This window comes from Panthera tigris, chromosome X (genome assembly GCF_018350195.1).
Source record: "Panthera tigris isolate Pti1 chromosome X, P.tigris_Pti1_mat1.1, whole genome shotgun sequence".
Classification (NCBI taxonomy): domain Eukaryota; kingdom Metazoa; phylum Chordata; class Mammalia; order Carnivora; family Felidae; genus Panthera; species Panthera tigris.
This window is the reverse complement of record NC_056677.1, coordinates 100,821,943-100,844,688: the sequence shown is the minus strand read 5'-3', so window position 1 is coordinate 100,844,688 and position 22,746 is coordinate 100,821,943. Positions and strand designations below refer to the sequence as shown.

The window sequence follows — 22,746 nt, the reverse complement described above, 5'->3', positions numbered from 1 at the left end:
GGGACAGTGGATCCTGAGCATGGGGGACAGGCATGGAGTGGCATCTCTCTTTCGCTCTCTTTTAATAGAGGTAGTCCTATAATTCGTAGCGCCGTGAAAAGGAGTTCTACTTTTGAAACAACAACAACAACAACCCTAACTGGCTGATACAAATTTTTGCTTATCTCTGCCATCCACACTGGGCAGTACCTCAGCTACAAAGGACTGTGCTCACTAATCCAAAGCATCCAGCCCCAGGTGGCGGTTGTCCAGGTTCCCAGCTCATTCCTGGGCTGTGCCAACCAGTTCAATGTTCTCTCAGTGATGGCCAGCATTGCATCTGGAGACTATTTTGGGACAAGAAGACCATTTTCTTTTCTGTGAAGGTAGGAACTATTTATTTAAAAAAAAGTAACGAAAATTTTTGCTCTATTTCCAAAGAAGTGTCCAATTTATTTATTTTTCAATTTCAAGTTCAGGAAATGCCCAAAATAGGCAGTTTGGAGTCATGAACAAAGAGAGAAATGTGCAGAGTGATGGGAGGGTGTGGAGTCTCGCCAGAGGGGGAAAGAAGAAAAAATGGCCTAGTGAGTTAATGACCAAGCTGATTCCTCCAAATGACGATCCTGGAAGGGTTGGTATAAAAATCTGTACTGTAGATATATGTCTCTGAGCCTGAAAAATATAGGAACCTGGGGTGCAGTACAATTTGTTTACCCTAGAGACTGTGGGATACATCCTGCTCTCAGTGGCTTCACTTCTCGTCTCTGAGCGGGGACACCTAAAGAGCAAATGTCTGCTTAATTAATGTCGCCAGAAGATCTTCAATGGCGCCCTTAGGAGGGAGAGGGATAGATATATGGGTAAATATGTAGGTTACAGAGAAAGAAAAGGAGCTCACAGAGAAGTAAAAGAAATAGATGAGTAAGGGTGGTGTATTTGCATAATTAAGAACCTGCTCTAACAAACACAGTGTCCGGATGATGAAAATGGAAGCTTATCACAACCTAAGCTGGAAGCCCTCCCCTCGCCTTATGCCTCATCTAAACCTCACTCCAAGTTACTGACACTTGCTTCTTGGTACCTAGTGATTTTTGGGGGGTGACTTTTTAGAACTGTCTGCAGCCTGGTGGAGGGAGGATATCCATCGTCTCTTTCACTGGCTTTTCTGCTGGAGATCTTTCAGGTTTTCATGGTGACAACTCACCTTTCCCAATCGCTCGCTTCCTTCCCTAGCTTTTTCTGGAAAACTCCTAGCATCACTCGGGAAACCACAGGCATGTGCACACAGGCAGCTGTAGACAGCTCTGCCCAGGTAGGTCTTGATTTATTAAGTTGAAGCCACCTGATGACCAAGCAGGAGAGGACTCCTTGCTAGATGGAAGGATTTGCTCTGAGGTCCTTCATGTTGTTTTCTGTTGGTTATCTTGGGATATGTGACCTCTCCGTACGGTAGCTGTTGGAGGTCACCGCAGCTCAAAATATGCCCTAGACTATACCAGAATCTGGAGTCTTAAAAAAAAAGTCTCTATCTGATTCTTTTCACAGGGCTTTCTGGATGTAGGATTCTAGGAGAATGAGGGTTTATTTCGATTCTTCTACCCTTGGGTCAGCGTGAGCTTTCTCCACAACCTGGGAGCACGTACCTATGACTGCTGGCATTACTGGGCTCTGGCCACCCAAGCAACCCTCAGTCCCCAGGGGCAGCCCTGATGATTGGCAGTCATGCAGAGCTTAGTTGCTAGAAGCTCCCTCTGAGTGAGAATTTATATCTGTGTAGTTCACAAATGTAGCTCAAACCGATTTAACTCCTTGCTAATGAGATCATAATTTAATAGAAGTGCAAAGAGCAAATTCAATAATGCATGCATATAACATCGGGAGTTGAAAGCTGTGAGTCATTTTCCTAAGGGCCTAACAATGCTAGTGACTGAAACCTATTGATGAGCATCTGGGCTACAGAAGTCACTTGTGGATATGTGAGTGAAGCCAGTGCATTTCCAGATGATAATCTCTCAAATTCAACGGGATAGACCCCTTGATTCTACAAGTTGCGAATTTCACTGATGATTTCTGCCAAACCCGGCCTTTGTCCAACCTCTCCATGTGGAACAGGAATCCAAAACCATGGTTGCTCGTGGACTGTCCCACACACCCCAATTTGTCTGGGAAGACTCACTCAATTCATCCCTGATGGAGAGAAGGGGCTCAGGGAAGTTGCTAAGCATCTGGAGACAACAGTTTTGGTTAAAACGTGGCCACAGGTATTTCCCCAAGTCATAACGGACATGATGCACTGGAAAACTCTGTTTTGAGATCCATTAAAAACTCAAACTATCGAATTTGGTTGGGTTTTATTATGTATAAATGTGTTTCCTTTGGTCCATCCCAGTGGCACCGAGAAAGAAAAGCATAGACTGAGAAGACAGAAACTGATCTCACATTAGATCGGAAACCCACATGACATGTGTTTCTGAAGATGTCGAGTTCATGCCCCCGACTCTAGGCAAAACGTTCACTGAGAGTTGAATATGATGGGTGCCAGCATCTTCTTTCTTCCCCGGCCCCCCGGCCCCCCATAGGCCTCTCTTGACCGTGAGCCATAGAAAGATAATCAGTCTTAGCTTACACGCCATTAGATCACAACAAATGGGGTCTGGATATCAGATCTGAAACCTGACTACTTGCTGCCATGCCAGGGCACATACCGCCCTCTCCTAGCACGCATTCCAGCATCCACTTATCTGCACTTTCCAGCAGTGATGTTACTAGACAGGACGCACCAGCAGAGTCCGTCTCTTCCCTCTCATTCTCTCCCTCTCTTTCTTTTAAATGTAAAGTATGCTATTGCCTTAGTTTTATATTTTGAGAAATATTTGCTTCAAGGCCAGATGAAATGAAGCTTTCAGGTGAATTTAGCACTTGGAACACACTTTTGCCACCTGTGACCAATGGGGATTTGCCTCATGTGCCAAGGGCCAAATGCTATACCGCTCTCTAGAAAGTCAAAAGAGAATGGAATTCAATTGTTCTCCATAAATTTTACCCCCCACCCCCATTCCACCAACTCCCCTCCCACAGTGCATGTATTTCAATCATTTCAAATCTTTCATGTTTCTTTTCCATGGCTGTCTTGCCTTTCGGAGAGTGTGGTTCTATAACCTTCTCTCCAAATGAAAGGAAACCAAACGATTTGGTCTTAGTGGGGCAGAAAGGGTCTAGACACACACCGTTTCACTCTGCCACGGCAGCGGTGTCTTTCCTCTTGGCAATCGTACAATAGCATTCTTACCTTCAGGCCTTTCACTCCTGCTGCTCTTTCTGTAGCTCTGGTGTTGGACATTTGGTCATTATTTGTCAATAAGAAACACATTCAAGTTATCAGGATAACACCAAAGGCAACTAATCATGTCTTAATCATAGAAATCATGTTAAGGCCACGCAGTCAATTTAAAAAAAAATCATGAGAATGGATTAATTAATTTTTTTTTCTGGATTACATTTTTTTTTTCCGGTGGTAGAATTTATTCTTTAACACCATCTGGCAAAATCAATGGTTTTGGCAGTCACTGGACTGGTTCAGTTCTTAAGGCAAAAAGGTCCCTTGCTTGAAGCAGCCACTTGAGAGAAAGTGAGGGTTTGCTCTTGGGAAGAAGACCTGAGTAAGTTCAAGGAGCAAATTTAGTCACTACCAGGAAAGAAAACTGTCAGGTTCTTCATACTTCCAGGAGGCAGCACCAGCACAGAGACATGCAAACCAACGAAGAGCATAACATACTCACCCTACTCCTTGATCCCAAACCAGCCTCGGTGATTCACAGGAACTTCTTCTAAGACCCAGGAAGTGCCATCGATCTGTAATGATTCTTGCCTACACACATAACAGTGTCAATAAAGAGTCATTGGGATCCGTCTTAACCCTGGGCATCCAAAATGTCTACCTTTAGGGATGGCTCCTGCCAATAAAAGGTCCATCTTGTTGCAGGTAAAAGGCAGATGTAGATTCACATCCGTTACCCAAGGCCCAAGAATGTCAAAGAATTCTGGGTGTGGAAGAGAAGCGGTTAAGAGACGGCGGCATAGGAGAGGAGGATTGTAGACATACATGGAAGAAGAAATACACACAAAACGGAGGATCTCATTTATACATATGGGAAACATAGCACCACCTCATTCATCTAAGTACCACCCACTTTTTACTATCTTTGGATACGAGACTTGCTAAGCAAATGCCTGAGGTTTAAAAAAATGTCTGCTAGCGATTAGAAGGAAGGATGACTTTGAATTTCTTAAGAGAACAAACTCTTTCCAGGTACTATAAAAGCACCCACGTGAAAAGAAACACAACTCATTTTCACTGCAAGCCACTTTTTGAGTTTCTGATGGCAAGTTCCCTAAGCGCTTCCTTCCCTAGGGTCACATTGGTTAGTTTATTCTAGTCTCTGTATAGTTTTGAATATAACCCCGCTGCATTTCTCTATCGATATCCTAGAAATCATAATGATCATTCAACCACTTCTTTAATCGATCAAAGTTTAACCGCATATCGCATCGTCATCGCTTACTTCCCTAGACGCCTTGCAAGCTAAGGCACCTATCATACAGCTCTCCTTCCGGTCAAGGGGTTCAGAATGGTTCCATTTAAACGTTCTGCTCCAATGTTCCCCCAAAGCACAAAGCCTGCCGGTTTCCAGCTTGCAACATACAGACACTGGAAGTCTGAATCCCTAGATGGAACTGAAGCCAGGGCCACTTTAGGGTGAGGTAGGGTAGGGTCCATAACGCCTTGTCACTCCAGTCACAGATAGCTTCTTTCACAGACCAGACCCCCTCTAGTAAGGTAAGTCTACTCAGGAAAGCTAAGCTGGTGCCCTTTCCCCAAGAGTAAGGGAGTGAAGCAGGGTGGGTGGGGGCAGATCAGAAGAATTTGAAAGTCTGAGGTGACGGGCAGCTGTGGAGGGAGGCTGACTGTGCTTATGTGGTCATCCAGCAGCTAAATCCCCATTCTGCTGTGATTCACAGCGACAGGCTTTCGCTGGCTGTGTCACAAAGCCTTGGTGCTTGGGGTTTATTACCGAAACAACCTACTGGCTCTTAATTACCGCATTTGCGCACACGCCGCGATAACGCGCTAACACAAAGGGTGATTCGCAGGTTCAAAATTCCCCGACCACACCTCCAACTTTCATGATCCTTGCCTGTACATTTGTAGTCCATCAAGGAAGGATCAGGTATGACTTGTTGGGGTCCTATTAGCCCAGGTTCAGGAAACTGGTGAAACCAAGCAGTATTTCAGTTCTAGCCTATAGGTCTGGCTCAGGGGCCACCTCAGTGACTGACCTTGTCTTAATCCCCTGTATTCAAAAATGAAGTAAATATCTATTTCATTAGTTTGGGCACGTGCACATTTAAAACAGCCCGAAAATATTGCTGGTTCCTTCCAAAGAGGAGTAACTTTTTGAGACTAGGCTCAGAACGCATGACGGCTCATGCCAGGGGGTTAAAGTCAACAATTTAACATAACTGCCCATATTAGCGTTATTTTAAGGTTGCAGGAGAGAGACCGAGAGATAAGTATTACAGGTTTTTCCACCTCTCCCCGTTTCAGAGATAATAGGTGTGGGAGTGTTTTTGCAAAAGTAAAAGCACTCATAAATGTCAGGCTTTGTGATTATTGTCATTTTTAGTAATCAGTACTGAGGGCTGAAATGGCTTAAATATGCCATTTGCCTCGTAAGCCAGGTAGTTGTGAATGAACCTGATTCTTAGGGAAATCTATCACATGCAATCAGATTCACTTTGCTCATTGGATGGGTACATGTGATAAATTGCTGTCTGCAGTATCATCGCAAGAGGTGACCCTGAAAGTCAGCAGAGATTCGTGGCAGCATTAGCTGTGTGACCTTCTCAAAGTCACCACCATCTCTGGGTCTCATTCTCTGTGAAATGATGGTGTATATTCAACAGTCAGTTGTCATGTTAACTGGGGATGGGATACAATCAGGAAGTGTAATTCCCAAGCCATTTTACTAATTCAGTTAAACTGCATGGATCTGGACTGACGGAGGGGAAGGACTGTCTGAATGGGAAAGTCCTAAATTACAAAACAGGTTTGAAGAAGGACGGTTTTATTACTTTACGTCTGTTTTGTAATTCAAACTCACTATACTACGTTGCCACAGTGGAGGTCCTTGTGAGAAATACTTCAGCGGATAGGCCTGTGACCAATATGATTGTATCTAACACATGCTTGCGACATTTGAGAAAAAAATTTGTTCTCTTAAGGAAAAACTTCAACTGACAGTCTAAAGTCTTCATTTGCTTAACAAACCTCTCTTGGCCCCTTTCCCGATACTCTTGCTCACTCCCAGAGAACCGTAGGTAGCAAGGAGGAAGAAGATAAAGGCAAGCTCCTTGTAATCCGGAAACAGAATAAGCAATCGTTGCATAGGCAGCACTCATCTTACTATTATCCAGAGCTGAGGAAAGGGTTGACTTATTTCAAAAGGCTGGCCGGAGGGATGACCAAAACAAGCGATTTGAGAGATGCCTGGCAGGTAGCACTAACGCCAAAGAAGTTGGAAACATTTAGGCTCTACTGAGATCTTTCTCTATTTGCATATCAAAAATCAGATAATCTGGAAATCGTGGGCTGGCAATAAAGTTACTTGATAACTTTGCAGCAGCATCAGCTGAGGAAAGAGAAAAGCTTGATTGCTCGTTGTAATTAGCAAATAGCTGGTCTAAAGTGCTAGGGGTCTTCATGATATACCAAAACATCTGGGTGGAAAGTAAACATTCGGCCAAATACATGCAGATTTTTTTGGTTTGTGTAACATCACACATCTGGTTATTTGAAAACTTCTGGGCACTTGGCATCATGTGGATCTTGACACAGTCCATGGCTCCTTCGTAACCATGCTGAGTGAATTCTCGAGAGCAGTGTATCCAATCCAGCTCGGGTTTCATCCTGCATGATCTAATTAGGTTCTCCGTGGCCTGCTAACAACATGAGAAAAAGACCAAGAAGAAGGTGCTAAATACTCTAGGTGTCAGGTTAGCCATTGTAAACCTCAAAGGAGCCCAAAGCTTGGCTAAACTGTGATTGTCATCAGTTCACACTGGTGGGAAAGGAAGTTACTGCTTTCTGACACACGGTAAAACCTTGATTAATTGGAATCCATAAGGGATGAATGGAATTTTCGATAAGAGTACTCATTTTGTTTCATTCTTGGCTAATGACATTTTTTTTTTTTCCTCAAAATGCTTGTATCCACTTTCTCGCCTCCGGGAAGCAGCCTCTAATGTTTGAGGGTCAATCCAGATAGAAGATATGGGAGACAAAGCTGAACGTGACCTAACCACAGGTCATCTCGTGGCAAATGATTAACAACAACAACAAAAGATCAATTCGTTGCAGTCTTCTGTTTTGGTACTATTGCTGCTTTCTCATCAGTGTGGAGTACTGAGGAGGGGCAATTCAGTTAGTTGGGGTAGTGGTTAGGTGAGTTCTGGTTAATCAAGGTTTTACAGTAAAAGACCTCACCAATGCCTGGTAAGATTATGTGTTGAAGAAAGTTGTATTTGAATTTATCACTTTGAAAGTGCTCTGTGCTCTGTATCAGTGTTTCCAAACCCATGTTATCCTGCAGACTGGCAAACTAACTTTTCCATCAGGATCCTGCGGAATGGAGAGAGAGAGAGGAGAGCAGAGGTGTAACCATTGTCTCCGAAGGAGAAAAGGTTTGGCTTGCCTGTCTGTTGGCCTGTGTGTGGGAAACACTGTTCTTCACCTTAAGAGATGCCCATGGTATCTTGGTTGTACAAGAGTCGATCTTACATGCTTCAATATAATTGTCATGCCCTTTGGGTCATGGAGGGTTGTGTTCTCGGGTCCTCTCCTGTACTTACCCAACGTGTCCTTCCACTACTTCCTGTCATGGCTTCTGAGCTTGCAACTACTTCTCGTTGCTTGGATGAGGGTTATTCGTTCTTTCTAGTCCCGAAGAGCATTATGGAGCCAAAGGAATGCCAAGTGAGATGGGTTTTCTCATGATGGCAGCCTGGATAACAATTAGACCTACCTGAACCAAGAACACGGCTAAGGAGAAGCCAAATCAGGGATTCACACACATGGAGTATCACGGTTAGGCGACGCGCTTGTTTAAAGATACAAAATATCTTTGCCGAGTCTGTATATGGGGTGGCCTACTGAAGAAAGACCCCATTTAACTTGAAACCGAGCTCGTTCTTTGGCTTTTCAAGTTAAGTGGGGCCAGCTTAAATAGGCCACCGCATACGAAGAACAACATCTCATCACTCATACACACGACTGAAGAAGGCAACTCTAATCAACCAATCAACCTCGGTGAGCAACCATCATGCCTTAGGGGGAAAAAAAAGGCCGTAACCCGACTTTTCAGTAGATAGATTTGACTTCTCACACCGCTCATGTGAGGCAGGCGGGGACAGTCTCAAGGAAAAGCCTTGGGCTCTTGAGAGCCTAGGCCGTGGAGACCCACACCGTGGCCTTCATAAGGCAACCGGTCTGGCGTGTGAGGGGAAGGGAGGGGTGTGGAGGGGGAGCCTCTGTCTGGGAGTTTAAGAAGGGACCCAAGTTAGATCAAAAATGCGGGCAGTGCCCCGGAGTCTTTCTGGTTCCCAAAGCTGCCAGGCAGCGGAATAACCTGGTCATTCCACTCTCTGTGTGCGTCTTGTGCTCTCTCCTCAGTAATAAGATAACAGTCTTGCCGATTACTCGTCACTAAGGGTACCCGGTTGTGGTGACATTGAGGCTGACCTTGGAGTCACCGCCCCCGCTGCCGCACTCTCCTTTGTCGTACCACCATTTGTTTTTCAATTTGTCCAAGAGGCCTTGCTCATTCAGTTTTAATACTGCCAGGTTAACAGCATTTCTTGAAACGATAAAACATAACTTGTAAGAAAATGCACAAATGCGTAGGAAATCGTTAACGTATAAAAAGGAGCACAAGAGGACAAATTGGCTAAATTTCACAGAACGTGGAGCTAGAAAAATGTCTGTACAGCGAATACAGGGTTAAATATTGGAAGGTGGCATGGAGGGTAACATTTGCTCAAAACCGAAGTGTGCGGGATGGGGAAGTTGTCTTTGAGAAAAAAAGTAACAAGAACACCACATCCATGCAATTAACATTCGTCACATATGGCACCATAACTTGGCTTTTACCATTTAAATTGAAAAAGCCGTTGAACTGTAAAATTAAAACAGCAACAAACAGTCAGAGAGGACAACACAGAGAGAGAACATTAAAAAAAAATGGATGCATTAAATAGATGAAACCATAATTTACCGTCTTATTTAACTCCATGGAATATTGTAGATTTTAAACTTTTAAAAGTTACCTCAAAATCCACAAGAAAGAAAATGACAACAAAATGCATCAGGGTAGGTGGAATACTATAACAACACGGATATTGTTATATTATTCCACCCACCTTAATGCTGAGCCTTTAGGGGTTGCCACACCATAGCCTTTGGAATCCAGATTTCCACCAACTTTCATGGTATCACACGGTTTTCTCTGCTCAATGTACTCATTCATGGTTGACTCCAGCAGGAAGGCGAACTTTCCCTTGGACTTCCGCACCCGGGCCACTCCGTCTGCTGTTGTTTTGGTAAACACGGATGGCTCTGCTGATTTCATGTAAGACCACATTTTCTCATAGACAGCAATTTTGGACCTCTGCAACAGAGACAAGCATTCTTAGACACCAGATATGAAAACTGGGAAAGGTCTCGGTGCAGTGGGTTTCAAACAACTTCGATCGCAACCCATGGTAAGAAGAGCATGTCACGCTGTGGCCCGGTAGGTACATTCATACATATGTAAACATGGTTCCGAAATAGGCTACTCAACACCGCACTTATCTTTGCATCTTTGTGACCTGCGATGCTCTCTGATACTTTCCACTGTATTCTAATTCACCGGAAAAAAGAAAGAAGCGCCAGTCGGGACCCACCAAATTGATTTCATGGCTCCACTAATGGGTTGCAATCTAGTTGCACTAAAAACACTTCCTCAGTTCAATCTTCTTCTCAATTCAGAAATCTCCCCTACAATATCCTGCTATGTGATTACCCTTTACCTGCCCGGAAAAAAAAAAAATGCCATTGGAAGGGAGTGTACAACCATTTCAGTTAGCCTACTCCAGCACGGGACATTAATTATTGTAAGAAAGCACTTTCTTATTCTGAGCTAGGACTCCCAACCGTTAGCACTATCTGCTAGAGTACGTAAAGCAATTCTGTTCCTTCTTCTGCATGACGGCCCTCCAAATATTGCAAGGCTGTTGTTATACCCCCCTCTTCATCTCTCCATCAGGTTGAACTCCACTGGTGTCTAATACTATTTCTGGAACACTCACAATTTTGGTCTATCCCCCACAGGATTCTAGTTAGCAATGCCTCTCTTCAATTAGATTGTCTAGAAATAGACATGGTACCCCAGATATCTGACGAAGACAGAATGAAAAATAAACTGTTTGCTTCTTGTCACTGGAGCATTATTTTCTAGCATAACACGGCCTGAGTTTGCGTTAATGTATTTAGCCTTTCATCCGTCCTTTTAACAAATATTTGTGGAGCACCTGCTGTATCTAAAGCCCTCTCCTGGGTGTGGGAAGGGTATGATAGAGTGAATAGTCCCTCTTTCAACTCAGGTTGAGGCCAAACTGTTAGTTCTTTCAACCAAGCCAAGTTTCCCTCATCTTTACCATTTTGGATTTTGAGTTTAATGCCACTAAATGTCATCTCAATTCAGGTGGTCCTTAGAACGCATGCTAAACGCTTATAGATCTATGATAGGCATTCTGGAGAATATAAAGGAAGCATGGTCTTAATGACCCCATGACTTCCAGTTGAGTTGGGAGTTATGTCCTTGGGAATGAAAACCCAACAGAAAAATTCTAAAGTGCTATCTGACCAGAGGTGAGGTAGCATGGTAGAGACTACTGACATGCCAGGATTTCAAGTGTCCTTTTATGGGGTTTCCTGGCCCCTGCCTCAACTTTTTTGATTATTTAGTTGCTCTTCTCTGGACTTTGGCTGGCTACATTCTTGAAGCCTGCGTTGACCTGCTTAAATAATTCCAGAGGGCTGGAACTTTCAGAGTTATCGCCATGCAAATTAAACATTGTGTTTATGGTGATCGGACACCCACTGAGGACCTTACTGAGTCACCGAAACTGTTCACTTGGATTGGAAATCTGGATTCCTTAGTTGGTTTGCAAGAAGAACAGGAAAAAAAAAAGCCAATGTGGCTGAAGCCAAATGAGCAAAAGGGAGAATGGTAGGGAAAGAGTTCAGAAGGATAATCAGAGGTCAGATCTTGTAGGGCCCTGTAAGACACGGTAAAAAGTTTGGATTTATTCTGTTATTTATTTCTGAAATTTCTGAAAATTTCTGAAATTATTTAAGGATTTTGAGGAGGCATGTGATAAGATCCGATTTAAAAATTTAAAGCATTACTCTAACTGCTGTATGGAGAATATGCTCTAAGGTGGGCCAGAGTGGTTAGGAGGCTATTCTAATAGTCCAGGGGAGAGATGGTGGTGACTTGGACTAGGTTGGGAACAATGGAAGTAGAGACAAGAGGTTGAAGCCAAGGTATGTATTGGGGAGACAGCAAACAAGCCTTGCTGATGGACATCTCCACCTGATGGTCCTGTAGACACTTTCAGATTAAACATTTCCAGACCAAACTTACTATCTTCCTTATAAAGCCTGGCTCTCCTAAGTTCTATGAGGAAGCCACCGAATATCCAAGCTTGGTTTTTACTCCTTCCTCGGCCTCTTATTTTGCCTTGTTTATTCGGACATAGATATCTCCTCTCTGTTCTTTTGTCTTCTTTCCATTCTCATTACCATTGCCCTGGAGCGGGCTCCCACCATTTTTTGGTCTGGACTACATTGCCTCCCAATTACTCTCCAGGCTTCATCTCTCTCTCTTCAGTTTATCTTCCAGCGATCCTTCCAAAATGTGAATCTGACCATTCTTTAAAATCTTTTCATAGTTCCCTAAAACCTACAGAACAAAATTCAGACTGTTATGTATGATATTCAAGAGTCCTTATGATCTGGACTACACTCTCCTACGATCTAGTCACACTGGACTACTCACTGTTCACTGAAATGTGCCACACACCTTCACGTCTTACGCCTTTGGTTACGCTTTTGCTTAGGCATAAATTATCCCTATTCATCCTATGAGGTCCAGAGCAAATACCGTCTTCTGTGAAATCTTTCCTGACTCCTGCTCCCACAGAAATGCTTTCTTGGATGTTCCTAAAGCACTTTTGCTCCTACCTTGGCTACAGAGCTTACTGTAGTGCATTATGGTGAGTTGGCTATGTGGCTGTCCTACTCACATTACTGGGTGTTCTTGAGGACAGAGTCCACACCTGATTCATTTTGGTAGCCCTCTTGGCAGCCAGCACAATGTACATAGTAGGCATTTAAGATGTATTTGCTTAATAACTGAAGCTTAGCTGGATCAGGGTGACATCTAGATTGTTGGTCAAAGGCATCAGAAGTTTGGTGAAAAATGGTTACTAACACTGGTTTTTTAGCCCTGTAGAATTCTAGAGCTGAAGTTACTCTAGAGATCGTTGACTCCAACTCCCAGCTAAACCAATCAGGATATATGCTTTATAATCCACTTTGTTTTGTTCTTTTTTTTGCCACTGAGCTTGCCTTTGTTGTCCACACCAATAACTTTCTCCCCCAAGAATCAAGGTCTTCTAAGATTGAAATCTCACCCGTTGACATTTATGCTCATTCCAGAGCACGTTATCCTCATCTGACGCATAAAACAATTTCTAAACATCATAATGAAACACACTCTCAGTGACTTAATTTTACCTCAGTAGGAATTTCCTAGTCAGTGGCTCAAAGAATTTTATAAACTAGTAAATAACTCAGCTGCACTGTAAGATATGAAACAATGTAAGGACACCTCCTTACTTGCCACAAAACTCAGTAGAACATTGTGAAGTTAGTTGAAGTCTGCCTATACTCCCCTCTCTAACTGCATACCCTTCCTCCAGGCCAGAAGTAACCATTACCCTGAATTTGGTCTTTATCATTCACTCCCTTGCAACTCTTTATATTTTTATGAGAATAAACACATCTCTTTTGTAATGGCTTCAGAGCATTTCCAGCTATGGCTACACCATACTTTACCCAATCTCCTATTGAAGGACTTTTAGGTCAATTCCATTTTTTTTTGGCATTGGAGACAACCCTGTGGTAGGTGTGTATCTCCATGCACTTGCAAAGAGGTACTTTGTGTTCATCTTAGTCCAATTGAACCTGAGCAAAAGGGGGAGGGGGTAGACCAATTTGTCTCTTACATTATTTGCAAATGGGCTATTACGTCCAGAGATAAATTTATAAGGCAAGGGCAAAGGGTTTGTGAATTCTGATCTGAATGCACTATAATTTGGATTCATTTACTTCATCATTTACTTGAGCTCTTTGATTGCTGATACAGGTTAAAAGGGTTTATTCCCTTAGGTAATGATGCATTTCTAGGAGAATAAATGGCAGTGCTTGAAGTGGGCACTTTGAATGTGTGCAGTGTACAAGCAGCAGATATTAATGAATTCAGGAAATGAAAAGTTAGTTAGTGGCAGAAATGACTGGCTCCTGGTTGATGACTGAATTCTGAAGGAGGTTAAGAAGGGGAAAAAGCAATGGCTCACAAGTGAGAAAAATTGAGCTGAAACGTTTATCTTCCTAACTGGTATTTAAGTGACTGTATAACATTTAGACCAAAAAGAAGAAAAAAAATATCACTAGCATTTTTTTTTTTTTTTTTGCAGTCTGTCTTATTTTGGCTAAAATACTGAAGGCAATAAAAGGAATTGAATCTTAGCTCAATCATCTGGGAGAAATTAAAAAAATTATGGGCAGGATGTGTAATAGCAAGTTCATTTTTCTCAAACCTGCCACGATTCATTTATTTCATCCCACAGAGCACCATTTTGTACCTCAGAACGAATAAACAACGGGTATGCAGAGAGGCCACGCGGAGTTCTCTTAGCACTGCTAGAAGTTAGCATATGAAATCCAAAAGGAGAAATACATGAATGGAGGAGGAACAGATTAATCCAAAACAGGAGATCAAGCAGAGCTCTAGCATTCATGGATTCAACAATCACCGTTCCAAGTATTTGTCACAGGTCATGAAGGTCAACTGTACAAAGAAATTTGCTTTTGTTGAGTGGAAATTTGGATCTTGGGCCCAGTGAGGCTGATGCGTAGAAACGAGTGATTAGTGACCACACTTAGCCCACCACTCAGACTTTGCCTCTCTCTGCAGTGACGCTGGCTGCCCCTCATCGCGGCGCATGACTGTTCCTCTGTAGACCAGGTGCACGACGTAAATGTCTGGTGCCATGTTTGAGAGTGTGGAGTCGCATCGCTTGGGTTTGAATCTCACTCGCTACATGTCGAAGTTATCGAGCCCCCACGTGCCTCAATTTCCTCATCCATCAAATGGGATAATTTTTTTTAAAGTGCCTACTTCAAAGATTTCTTGAGAGAAATGACATGAGTTAATACGTACATGTCACTTAGAACAGTGCCCGGCATACGGGAAGTGCCGAAAACATTACATATTTTTCTAGCACAGAAAGCATCATTTGTTTTAGTGACAGAACTTAATAGCATGATAAATTACTTTAATCCCCTATTTAACAGAATCATTGCTTCATTTTATGGAGGGAATTCTATGTTCAAGTGTTATTCACATATTTGGGTCTTTGGATACATCCGGTGAATGCCCATGGTCTGCCATCAATAAAAGTAATCATCATTTGATTTGGATTTAAAAAACGTTTTTGAGGAAGACATATGGGGAGGATGGCAAATTTTCCTTTAAAACTTACGTTTGATAGTTAAGTTGAGGCTCCCACATTAAAGTCCCCATTAACCAGAACGCTGCTACTGGGGAGACCTGGTGAACGAAGCTTTCTGCTTCCCTAAGAGTTAAATGAGAACACCCGCTTGATCAATAGAACATCCAATTGGAATCAGTAGTGTAACAGCCTTTCTTTTAGAAATAGAAGAAACCTTCAAAACCATCTGGTTCAGCTTCTCACCCGATGCAGCCTGGCTTCTCTGCTCAAATGTCTCTGGTGGTGAGGCACTCCCGAGCCCAGAAGAGGCTCATAACTTATGACAGTTCAAATTGATAGAAAATTCTTTTTGTTGGGCTGACATCCTTCATGACCGTCTCTCTCCCCTCCAGTCCTATCCTGCCTTCTGCCTGAGTTGGGCGGTCTCTTCTTTCCGCTTCCGTTTCTCCATTGAACGGAGCACTGGTTGTACTGCTTTCTAATGGTCATCTCCAGTGCAACCTGAGCTCCTTGGGAGTAGGAATTACGTCTCTCTCTCTCTCTCTCTGTCTCTCTCTCTCTCTCTGTCTCTGTATTCGCAGTGACTAGCATAATGCCTGGCATGTATGAAACCCTCACTATGTATCTGTGGGATGAATGAATATCACAACTGCAGTTCCACCAATGGGTCCTAATTCTGCACTCTGCAGTACATCGAACAAATACGCCCTTTTCCACATGGTGTGGCTGCTGAAGATTACCACTGCCGTGTCACCTGTTAATTGTCTCTTTTGCCGACTAAACATTATGAGGGCCTTCATTTATTACTCTTATGACATGAATTCCCGTCACCCCCCCCCCTCTTTCTGGGAAGCTCCATCTTCTAGATGCTTTTTAATTTTTCAAAGTCCCTCCTAAAATGGGGCCCCAACAACTGATGATAACGTGCTCGATACAGCGGCACCAGCACAAAGGACAATAACACACTCTCTTCTCGTGATGTGGACATGAACACAATTTTTCATTTCAACAGGATTCAACAGGCGTTTTTTTGATATGTTGAGAGTCGAGAATTAACATTAACACAACAGACCAATAAATTGGAAGCTAATTCACTCGCGGTATTCATTTGCTGTCAGCATGTAGACAAAGTATTACCTTTTGCAAAAAAAGTTTTGGTGTTTGTGACATCGCTATGCCCCAATCATGTACAGTGTGTTCTAAGTGAATAATTTGAGAGGATAGAATGAAGGAAAGGTCAGGGGACGATGGTTTTAGGTACCTTTTTGGGAGGCAAGATTTACTTTTAAGTAATCTCTCCACCCAACATGGGGCGAGAACTCACAACCACGAGATCCAGAGTTGCCTGCTCCACTGGCCAAGCCAGCCAGGTATGCTGGTTTTAGGTATTTTGTACTCCAGCATTCCCCAAAGGGGAATGGGCTGGCTTTATGCATTTATTTTTTGGCCACTGCAGGTATCATGCCTCTATTGTCCATTTCCACCACTGTATGTATAAAACTAGCTTTGTACATGCCACAGAGAGGCTGGGTTCTCAGTCTCTACCTCTCTCACCCGACTTCACTGTCTTTTTGGCTCAGAGATGCATTCTGTCCCTCCTTTCTGGCATCAGGAGTCTTGGTCCTCACGGAGGCAGTCACTGATGTTACAAAGGTTTCTGTTACCTTTGAGCAAGGGATCCTTTTTATTTGAATAGGGGATGGGTGTCCCAGAAAGGGGAGTGAGTTTCTTGGCATTGTAAAAGGTGCTGTTCAGAGGCTGGAAAAAGCCGTCCCTGCGAACAGGACACTAACGAAGGGGAAATGGCATGTTTCAAATAAAAATGCCTTACCCTCCTTCATTTTTCCTTCGCTATCTACTATTATTGTAGCTTATTTATTGCTTAAGAATTTGGTCCATTTCTTCTGTAGGTTGTGTATCTTTAGTTAAGAGAACATCATTAAAAACTATAATCTGCTTTTTCTTCCAAATTATTTAGCCCCCTCTAAAATTGCTACTTTTAATAAAGGCTCAGGCGGCACTGCTAGCTGGTACAAATTCGAAAAGGTGGCTTCGGTCTGCTGTCTGCCTGAACCAGGCACTATAGACTCCTGTGCACCTCCTGGGCCCTCCTTCACCTTCACGAGTAAATATTGTGTCTTTGTGTTTCTCCAAAACTGGGATATGGACAGGTGGTCCTTGCAACGTCAAGTACTTGCAAGGTCAAAAGTACTGCAACTTTTACCCTCGCCTAGCAGTCTGCACGGTCCTTTTGTGCACAAATTGGATCATGTCATTCCTCTGCTCAAACCCCTCAGAATGGCTTCCTATCACACACAGAATAAAATCCAACGTCCTTACCAGGGCTTGGGAGGCCCAGCACAACGGGCTCTGGTTTGTCTTGTCTGCCCTCATCTCTTACCCTTCCTTCCCTCTCTCGCTTTGCTTCGGCCACGCGGGCCTTCATTCTCAAACTGACCAAGCATGTTCCCCGGTCAGAGCCTTGCTCATGCCGCTGCATCTGAAATGAATTTCTCCCCACCCCCTCCACCTCATGTTTTCATGGCCTGCCCCCCACTTCATTTGGGTGTCTGAGCAAATGTCACCTCAACAGAGAGGCCTTCCTCAATCAGCTGAGATAAATTAGTGTTCCCGACCTGTTGTCTCCTTACCTGCTTGTTTCATTTCACTTAACGCCAACTGAAACATACACGTTATTTACATATTTGCTTATCTTTTTTTTTTGTCTCATCCACAAAGTCCAAAAGGACTTTGTTTCATTTGAGGGCTTAGAACAAAGGCTGTCACATAGAATGCCCTCAGTAAGTATTAACTGAATGAATAAATGAGTGAAGTAGCTGCGATTTAAACCCAGATCATTTGACATGGAAGTCTATATTCTTGATTACACTGTCATCATTAGTCTCCCCTACCATCCTTCAAAGCTTAGAGAGGTAAGGTGATAATTGCATAGGTGCGAAGTGGCAGAATTAGCCCTCAAATCGGGGTCTGTTGGGTTCCCAAACCCGTTTTTTCCTACTACTCCACACTGCCTCCCAGGGAAGAAATTGCTGGTGACTACATTGAGCAAAATGCCGGTGACTTCACTGAGGTTTACATCTTTGACCTGTCATTTTGACATGATTTTATCTAGCCTTCATCTTCTTTGGTTCAACTTTGAAGCCTGTTAAGTATGCTATGGTGTAAAAGGCACCAATATAATACTCCACTAGCCTGTCACAAGGCCCTAAATCCTACCATTATAGATCATGCCTTCTGTTGGACTTGGACAAATTACTTAAATTCCTCTAACACTCTAATAATTATCTCTGAAATGGAGATAGAATATGAAGTGAGATCACTCCTATAAAGCACCCAGCACAGTGCCTGGCATGTAGTAAATTCTCAATAAATTAGATTACGCTATCATGGTAAATGGGAGGGTAACAAAACTCACACCCACCACCTTTGTATAATTTGGTTTATTGGAGAGAATTTGTGCCAGAGGAATACGGGAGGGAAGGAGAATCAAGATAGGTCTTGGGGATGGCAGGCAAGCTGGGATGTCACGGGGTGATAAGTCAGGGGCACACTGAGGGCATGGGCACATGTGGGCGGGAAGAAGGATGATGTCAAGTTATGTGCTGTTAGTGCTACTGAGGCAGAGACTAGGATCAAAGCTAATTCATTAGATGCTTAGCAGAGAATGCCTTATTAAGTCCAAATGGGGCCACCAAAATGTTCAATTTCAATATATTCACATTTCACCATCTCCCGTGGCTCTCAAGTTTGAACAGTTGGGTTTAGATTTAAGTCTTTTCCTTCTTGCTGTTAGGAGTGTTCCAGTAAGTATTCTTTCTAATGGCGCTACGCTGATTTAAAAAAAAAAAAAAAGTGGCTGGCTGGGGTTTTGTCTGGCAAACACGCTGACTGTGAAAGCTGCAGGAAAATTGATTTTCTGGCGTTTGCGTGTCCTGGCACAAACCCTGCGGCATGGAAGCTCGAGTTACAGAACCTTCTGGTAAGTGCAGCTTGCGGGGGGTGACTTCAAAAAATGATTAGGTTTCACTAATCTTCACCACTGGGGGCCAACGGCAATGGTCTCCATGTGTAAAACGGTAGTTAAGGCTACTACTTTGCTGTTATTTCATTTAGAGAAGTAGTCAGCCACCTAGTTTGATACCCACACACAAACACAAGCCAACATACTTCTTTACACCCCCCATTCTTCATGCTCAGGCCTTGATCCCAACCTGTCTTTATTCTGCCTTGACCACATGAGTCCCGTGGAAAAGCTACCCAGTCACCAGCGTTCTGCGAGAGGCTGGCCTGTCCGTGGTGAAATGTGCAGTTATGTATTTTCTTTTGGTGGTGCATAGAGCAGAAGTTAAGAACGTAGGTCCTGAAGTTATAAAGACCTGACTTTGGTACTTGTTAGCTGAGTGACTTTGGGTAAAGCATTTAAACTCACTGAGGGGCGCCTGGGTGGCTCAGTCGGTTAAGCGTCTGACTTCGGCTCAGGTCACGATCTCACAGTCTGTGAGTTCGAGCCCCGCGTCGGGCTCTGGGCTGATGGCTCAGAGCCTGGAGCCTGCTTCCGATTTTGTGTCTCCCTCTCTCTCTGCCCCTCCCCCATTCATGCTCTGTCTCTCTGTCTCAAAAATAAATAAAAAATGTTAAAAAAATTAAAAAAAAGCATTTAAACTCACTGAAATGCCCTTGGGCATACACAGGAACTAAAGAATTAAAATTCTTTTAAATTTATTCTATTCATATAAACTTGAAAAAAGATGAACTCCTGGGTCTAGGTATGCCATGAAAGAATATTCTCATTACCTCAGTTTCCTTATTTGAAAAAAATGAGGACGGTGATAGGATCTACCTCACAGTGGTCTTGCAATGATGAAATGAGAGATTGCTTATAATGGATTTAGCACAGCTCTTGACAACATAGTAAGCACTTAGTTACTTCGTTGGGAAACTTAGTTAAATTCGCCGCCGCCCCCCCCCCCACCGTCCCCCTGTTCAGTTGTATCAGGCATTGTGGTAGAATAGTATAGGGCATGGAGATGTGGAAGATATGGTTTTCACTATCAAGAAACTGAAGGAACAGTCAGAAGCACGGTCCAATAGAACTTTCTGAAATGATCTGTATCTGTGCTGTCCAACATGGTAGCTTCTAGCCACACATGCCTGTTGAGCACTTGAAATTTTGCTAGTGCCACTGAGCAACTGAATTCTACATTTTATTTTAGTTTTAATTTCTTTAAATTGAACTAGTCACATGGGGTTAGTGGGTACCATATTGGATGGTGCAGGTCTACAGCTTAAGTGAAGCAGAAGGCAAAGAGGGACTAGAAGGCAGCAAAAGGGCACCAAGAACGACTTTGTCTGTCTCACAATATTCTTCTTGTTTGCTCTGATGGCGGAAGTGATGGCCGTATTGATGTCTGATGGCACCAGTTGGAGGGATTGGCTGTAGCCTAAGTTGAGGGGCAGGGAAGGAGGAAGCGAAACTCCTGCCCCATTCAGGTCTGAGCTGTAGCTCTGGAACAGCCTACCCAGACTGTTGTTTATGAAAGGCCACTCTAGAGAAAGGTAAGCTGTATTATTTGCGTGGGGAAAAATCCCTTGGGGGTGCACAGGAACTGCTTCTTTTAAATTTATTCTACTCATATAAAATTAAAAATAAATGAACTCCTGGGTCTAGGTATGCCATGAAAGAATATTCTCGTTATTGCTGCCTGAGAACTATACTTTCCTTTAAAAGAGCAGATCATTATACAAGGAAATATTTGTGGAAAAAAAATAGAGTATGCTTCCTAAAGTTCCACTTAGCCTAATTTTCTCTTTCTGGCTCTGTGAGTTGTTACATTAAGTTGTTTGGACACCCTCTCTCTGGTTCTCCTTTCCAAGAGAAGAATTCCAACAGAGGTGGGCAGGCAGGTGACACGTTCACAATTTCCCTCAGTTTTTCAAAAATAGTACTTCCCAGTATCAGCGCTGATAGATGGGTTGAAGAATTGAGTGTAATCAAAATTGAAAGTGGTAGAATCTCCAGAGACGCTTTCCACTAAAAATTCCAAGTAACTTTGTCAAGTACTCATTCCAAATGCCTTTGCCTAGCATTTTCAAACTGTGTTACAATCACATTAAGGTCACAGCTGTAAATTTGCCTTTTCTGAGTCACCAAAGGGAGGACGGGACCAGCATTTCATATGGAGGTATGACTGGGGGAAATTAGACAGGTTGAATGTTACGGCCACTCGGCTTGGTGAGAGTCATACGGTGACCAGGGTCTTGAACCAAGCATACCAAAAGGCCCGCACTGAAACCAATGCTGCCAAATCGCAAATTTGCAAACCAAACCCCATTAGGAAGAAGAAAAAAAAAACCCCAGGGAACAGATGCATGAGCTGAAGCAAAATTGTTGTTGTTTTTAAAGAATCATCTAGAAAACTAGGTTGTTTTATATTCAGGCCTGTGTATTCATTGCTACTATTGAACAGAAACGAAACCAAAGTCTAAAAACTCTCCAGGGTAAACCTAAGCAAACCATTATTTCATTTGACTTGCGTTTCTGATGGAAAAACAGTTATCACCTCCACTCAGTAAGGATCAACAGTCAAACTGCAGAAGGAAGCCATGTTGAATCCTAAAGGATTTAGAAGAGTAAAGGGAACTTGAAAGTCCAGGTTGCATTTCCAAATTTCCTATGTTTTCTAGCACCTGTGAAACCTGTGGTCTGTGGGATAATTTATTAGGAGTCGTTGGCTTGAAATGCATTCTCCTTAAGTCCCCATTTTGCTGCCAGCACCTTATTACCAAAGAAATACAGTAACTTGAAAAACAGGCCCTCAATCTCTCAAGCAAGACCATTATCATCTGGGGCTATTCCAGAAGAGTGGAGGAGGCCAATAATACTTAAAAAAAAAAAAAAAAAGTTCTGTATTTTTCCTCTAAGACTTTCCTGCTTGCCCTCTGTTCCAACTCTGAGCAACCAATGGCAGCCCTTTATCAGCTGAAATGCTCACTGCTCGCTACCCCCTACTCTGCACCCCCGCCAGTGTGCCACTAACAATAGTGAACTCAACAAATTAAAGGATGTTTACGCAGACCCGTGTGTTTTTCAGAGCCCATTAGGGTAATCTGTCACTACGAGTTATCTGGTTTTCTTTTTCATAATTAGATGGCTTGTTTCTATTAACGCAAGATTTTTTAAGTCACTTGCAAATTTTAATTTCCGTCAAGGTGCCTCTTCCTTCACAGTCCTGCATGTAAAGACGACAGACTATTTAATTAAGAACGCTTCTAGACAGTCGTCTCTCTTTGAGGCTTACTTTCAACACCTTCTGCCTCGAAATTGTTTGTCAGTATGGTGGAAAAAGTGGACGCCCCCCCCTCTTCTGCGCCTAATGGCAATCTGCATTTCTACTGATTTCTATCCAGGTCATTCATTATCCGCTCACTGAAAAGTATGTTATTAATGAGAAGCAGGTAGGAGTCATGCTGTCCTCCCCAGGTTTAAATGAATCTTTAAGACGGTACAATCAAACAGATATGCAAAACAGGCCATTAATGCAACATTAAGGTTACAAATTTAAATACAAAATCAGGGAATGCGGAACTTTTTAATTCCGTCTTGGCAACATGAGACGCGCTGAATATATGGTACAGTGTTGGGAAGACACGGATCCAAAGTATTGAAAAAAATAACTGATGTTTGTACGGGAGACTCCAAGATTAGCTACCAGACTTCTGGAATGCTGTAACCGTATCTATGTAGATTGGCTCAACTTCAGTAAGTAAGTTTTTCAACCCCTTTGAACTTTTCTTTCCCTGCTTGGTGCTGCTATGCCTAGATAAGAGTATGCCTTCCATCATGTA

At 43.0% G+C, this 22,746-nt stretch overlaps 1 protein-coding gene across 1 annotated transcript in view; it reads right to left on the bottom strand.

The window, feature by feature from the left end:
• Positions 1-22,746, bottom strand: part of GRIA3 (glutamate ionotropic receptor AMPA type subunit 3) — a 264,933-nt gene that overhangs the window by 13,934 nt on the left and 228,253 nt on the right. Inside the window, exons 14-15 of the mRNA XM_042974909.1 lie at positions 9,457-9,704; positions 8,780-8,894 (exon numbers count right to left, since the gene is read on the bottom strand). Of these exons, the coding sequence (XP_042830843.1) occupies positions 8,780-8,894; positions 9,457-9,704 (363 nt within the window). The remainder of the gene's footprint in view (positions 1-8,779; positions 8,895-9,456; positions 9,705-22,746) is intronic.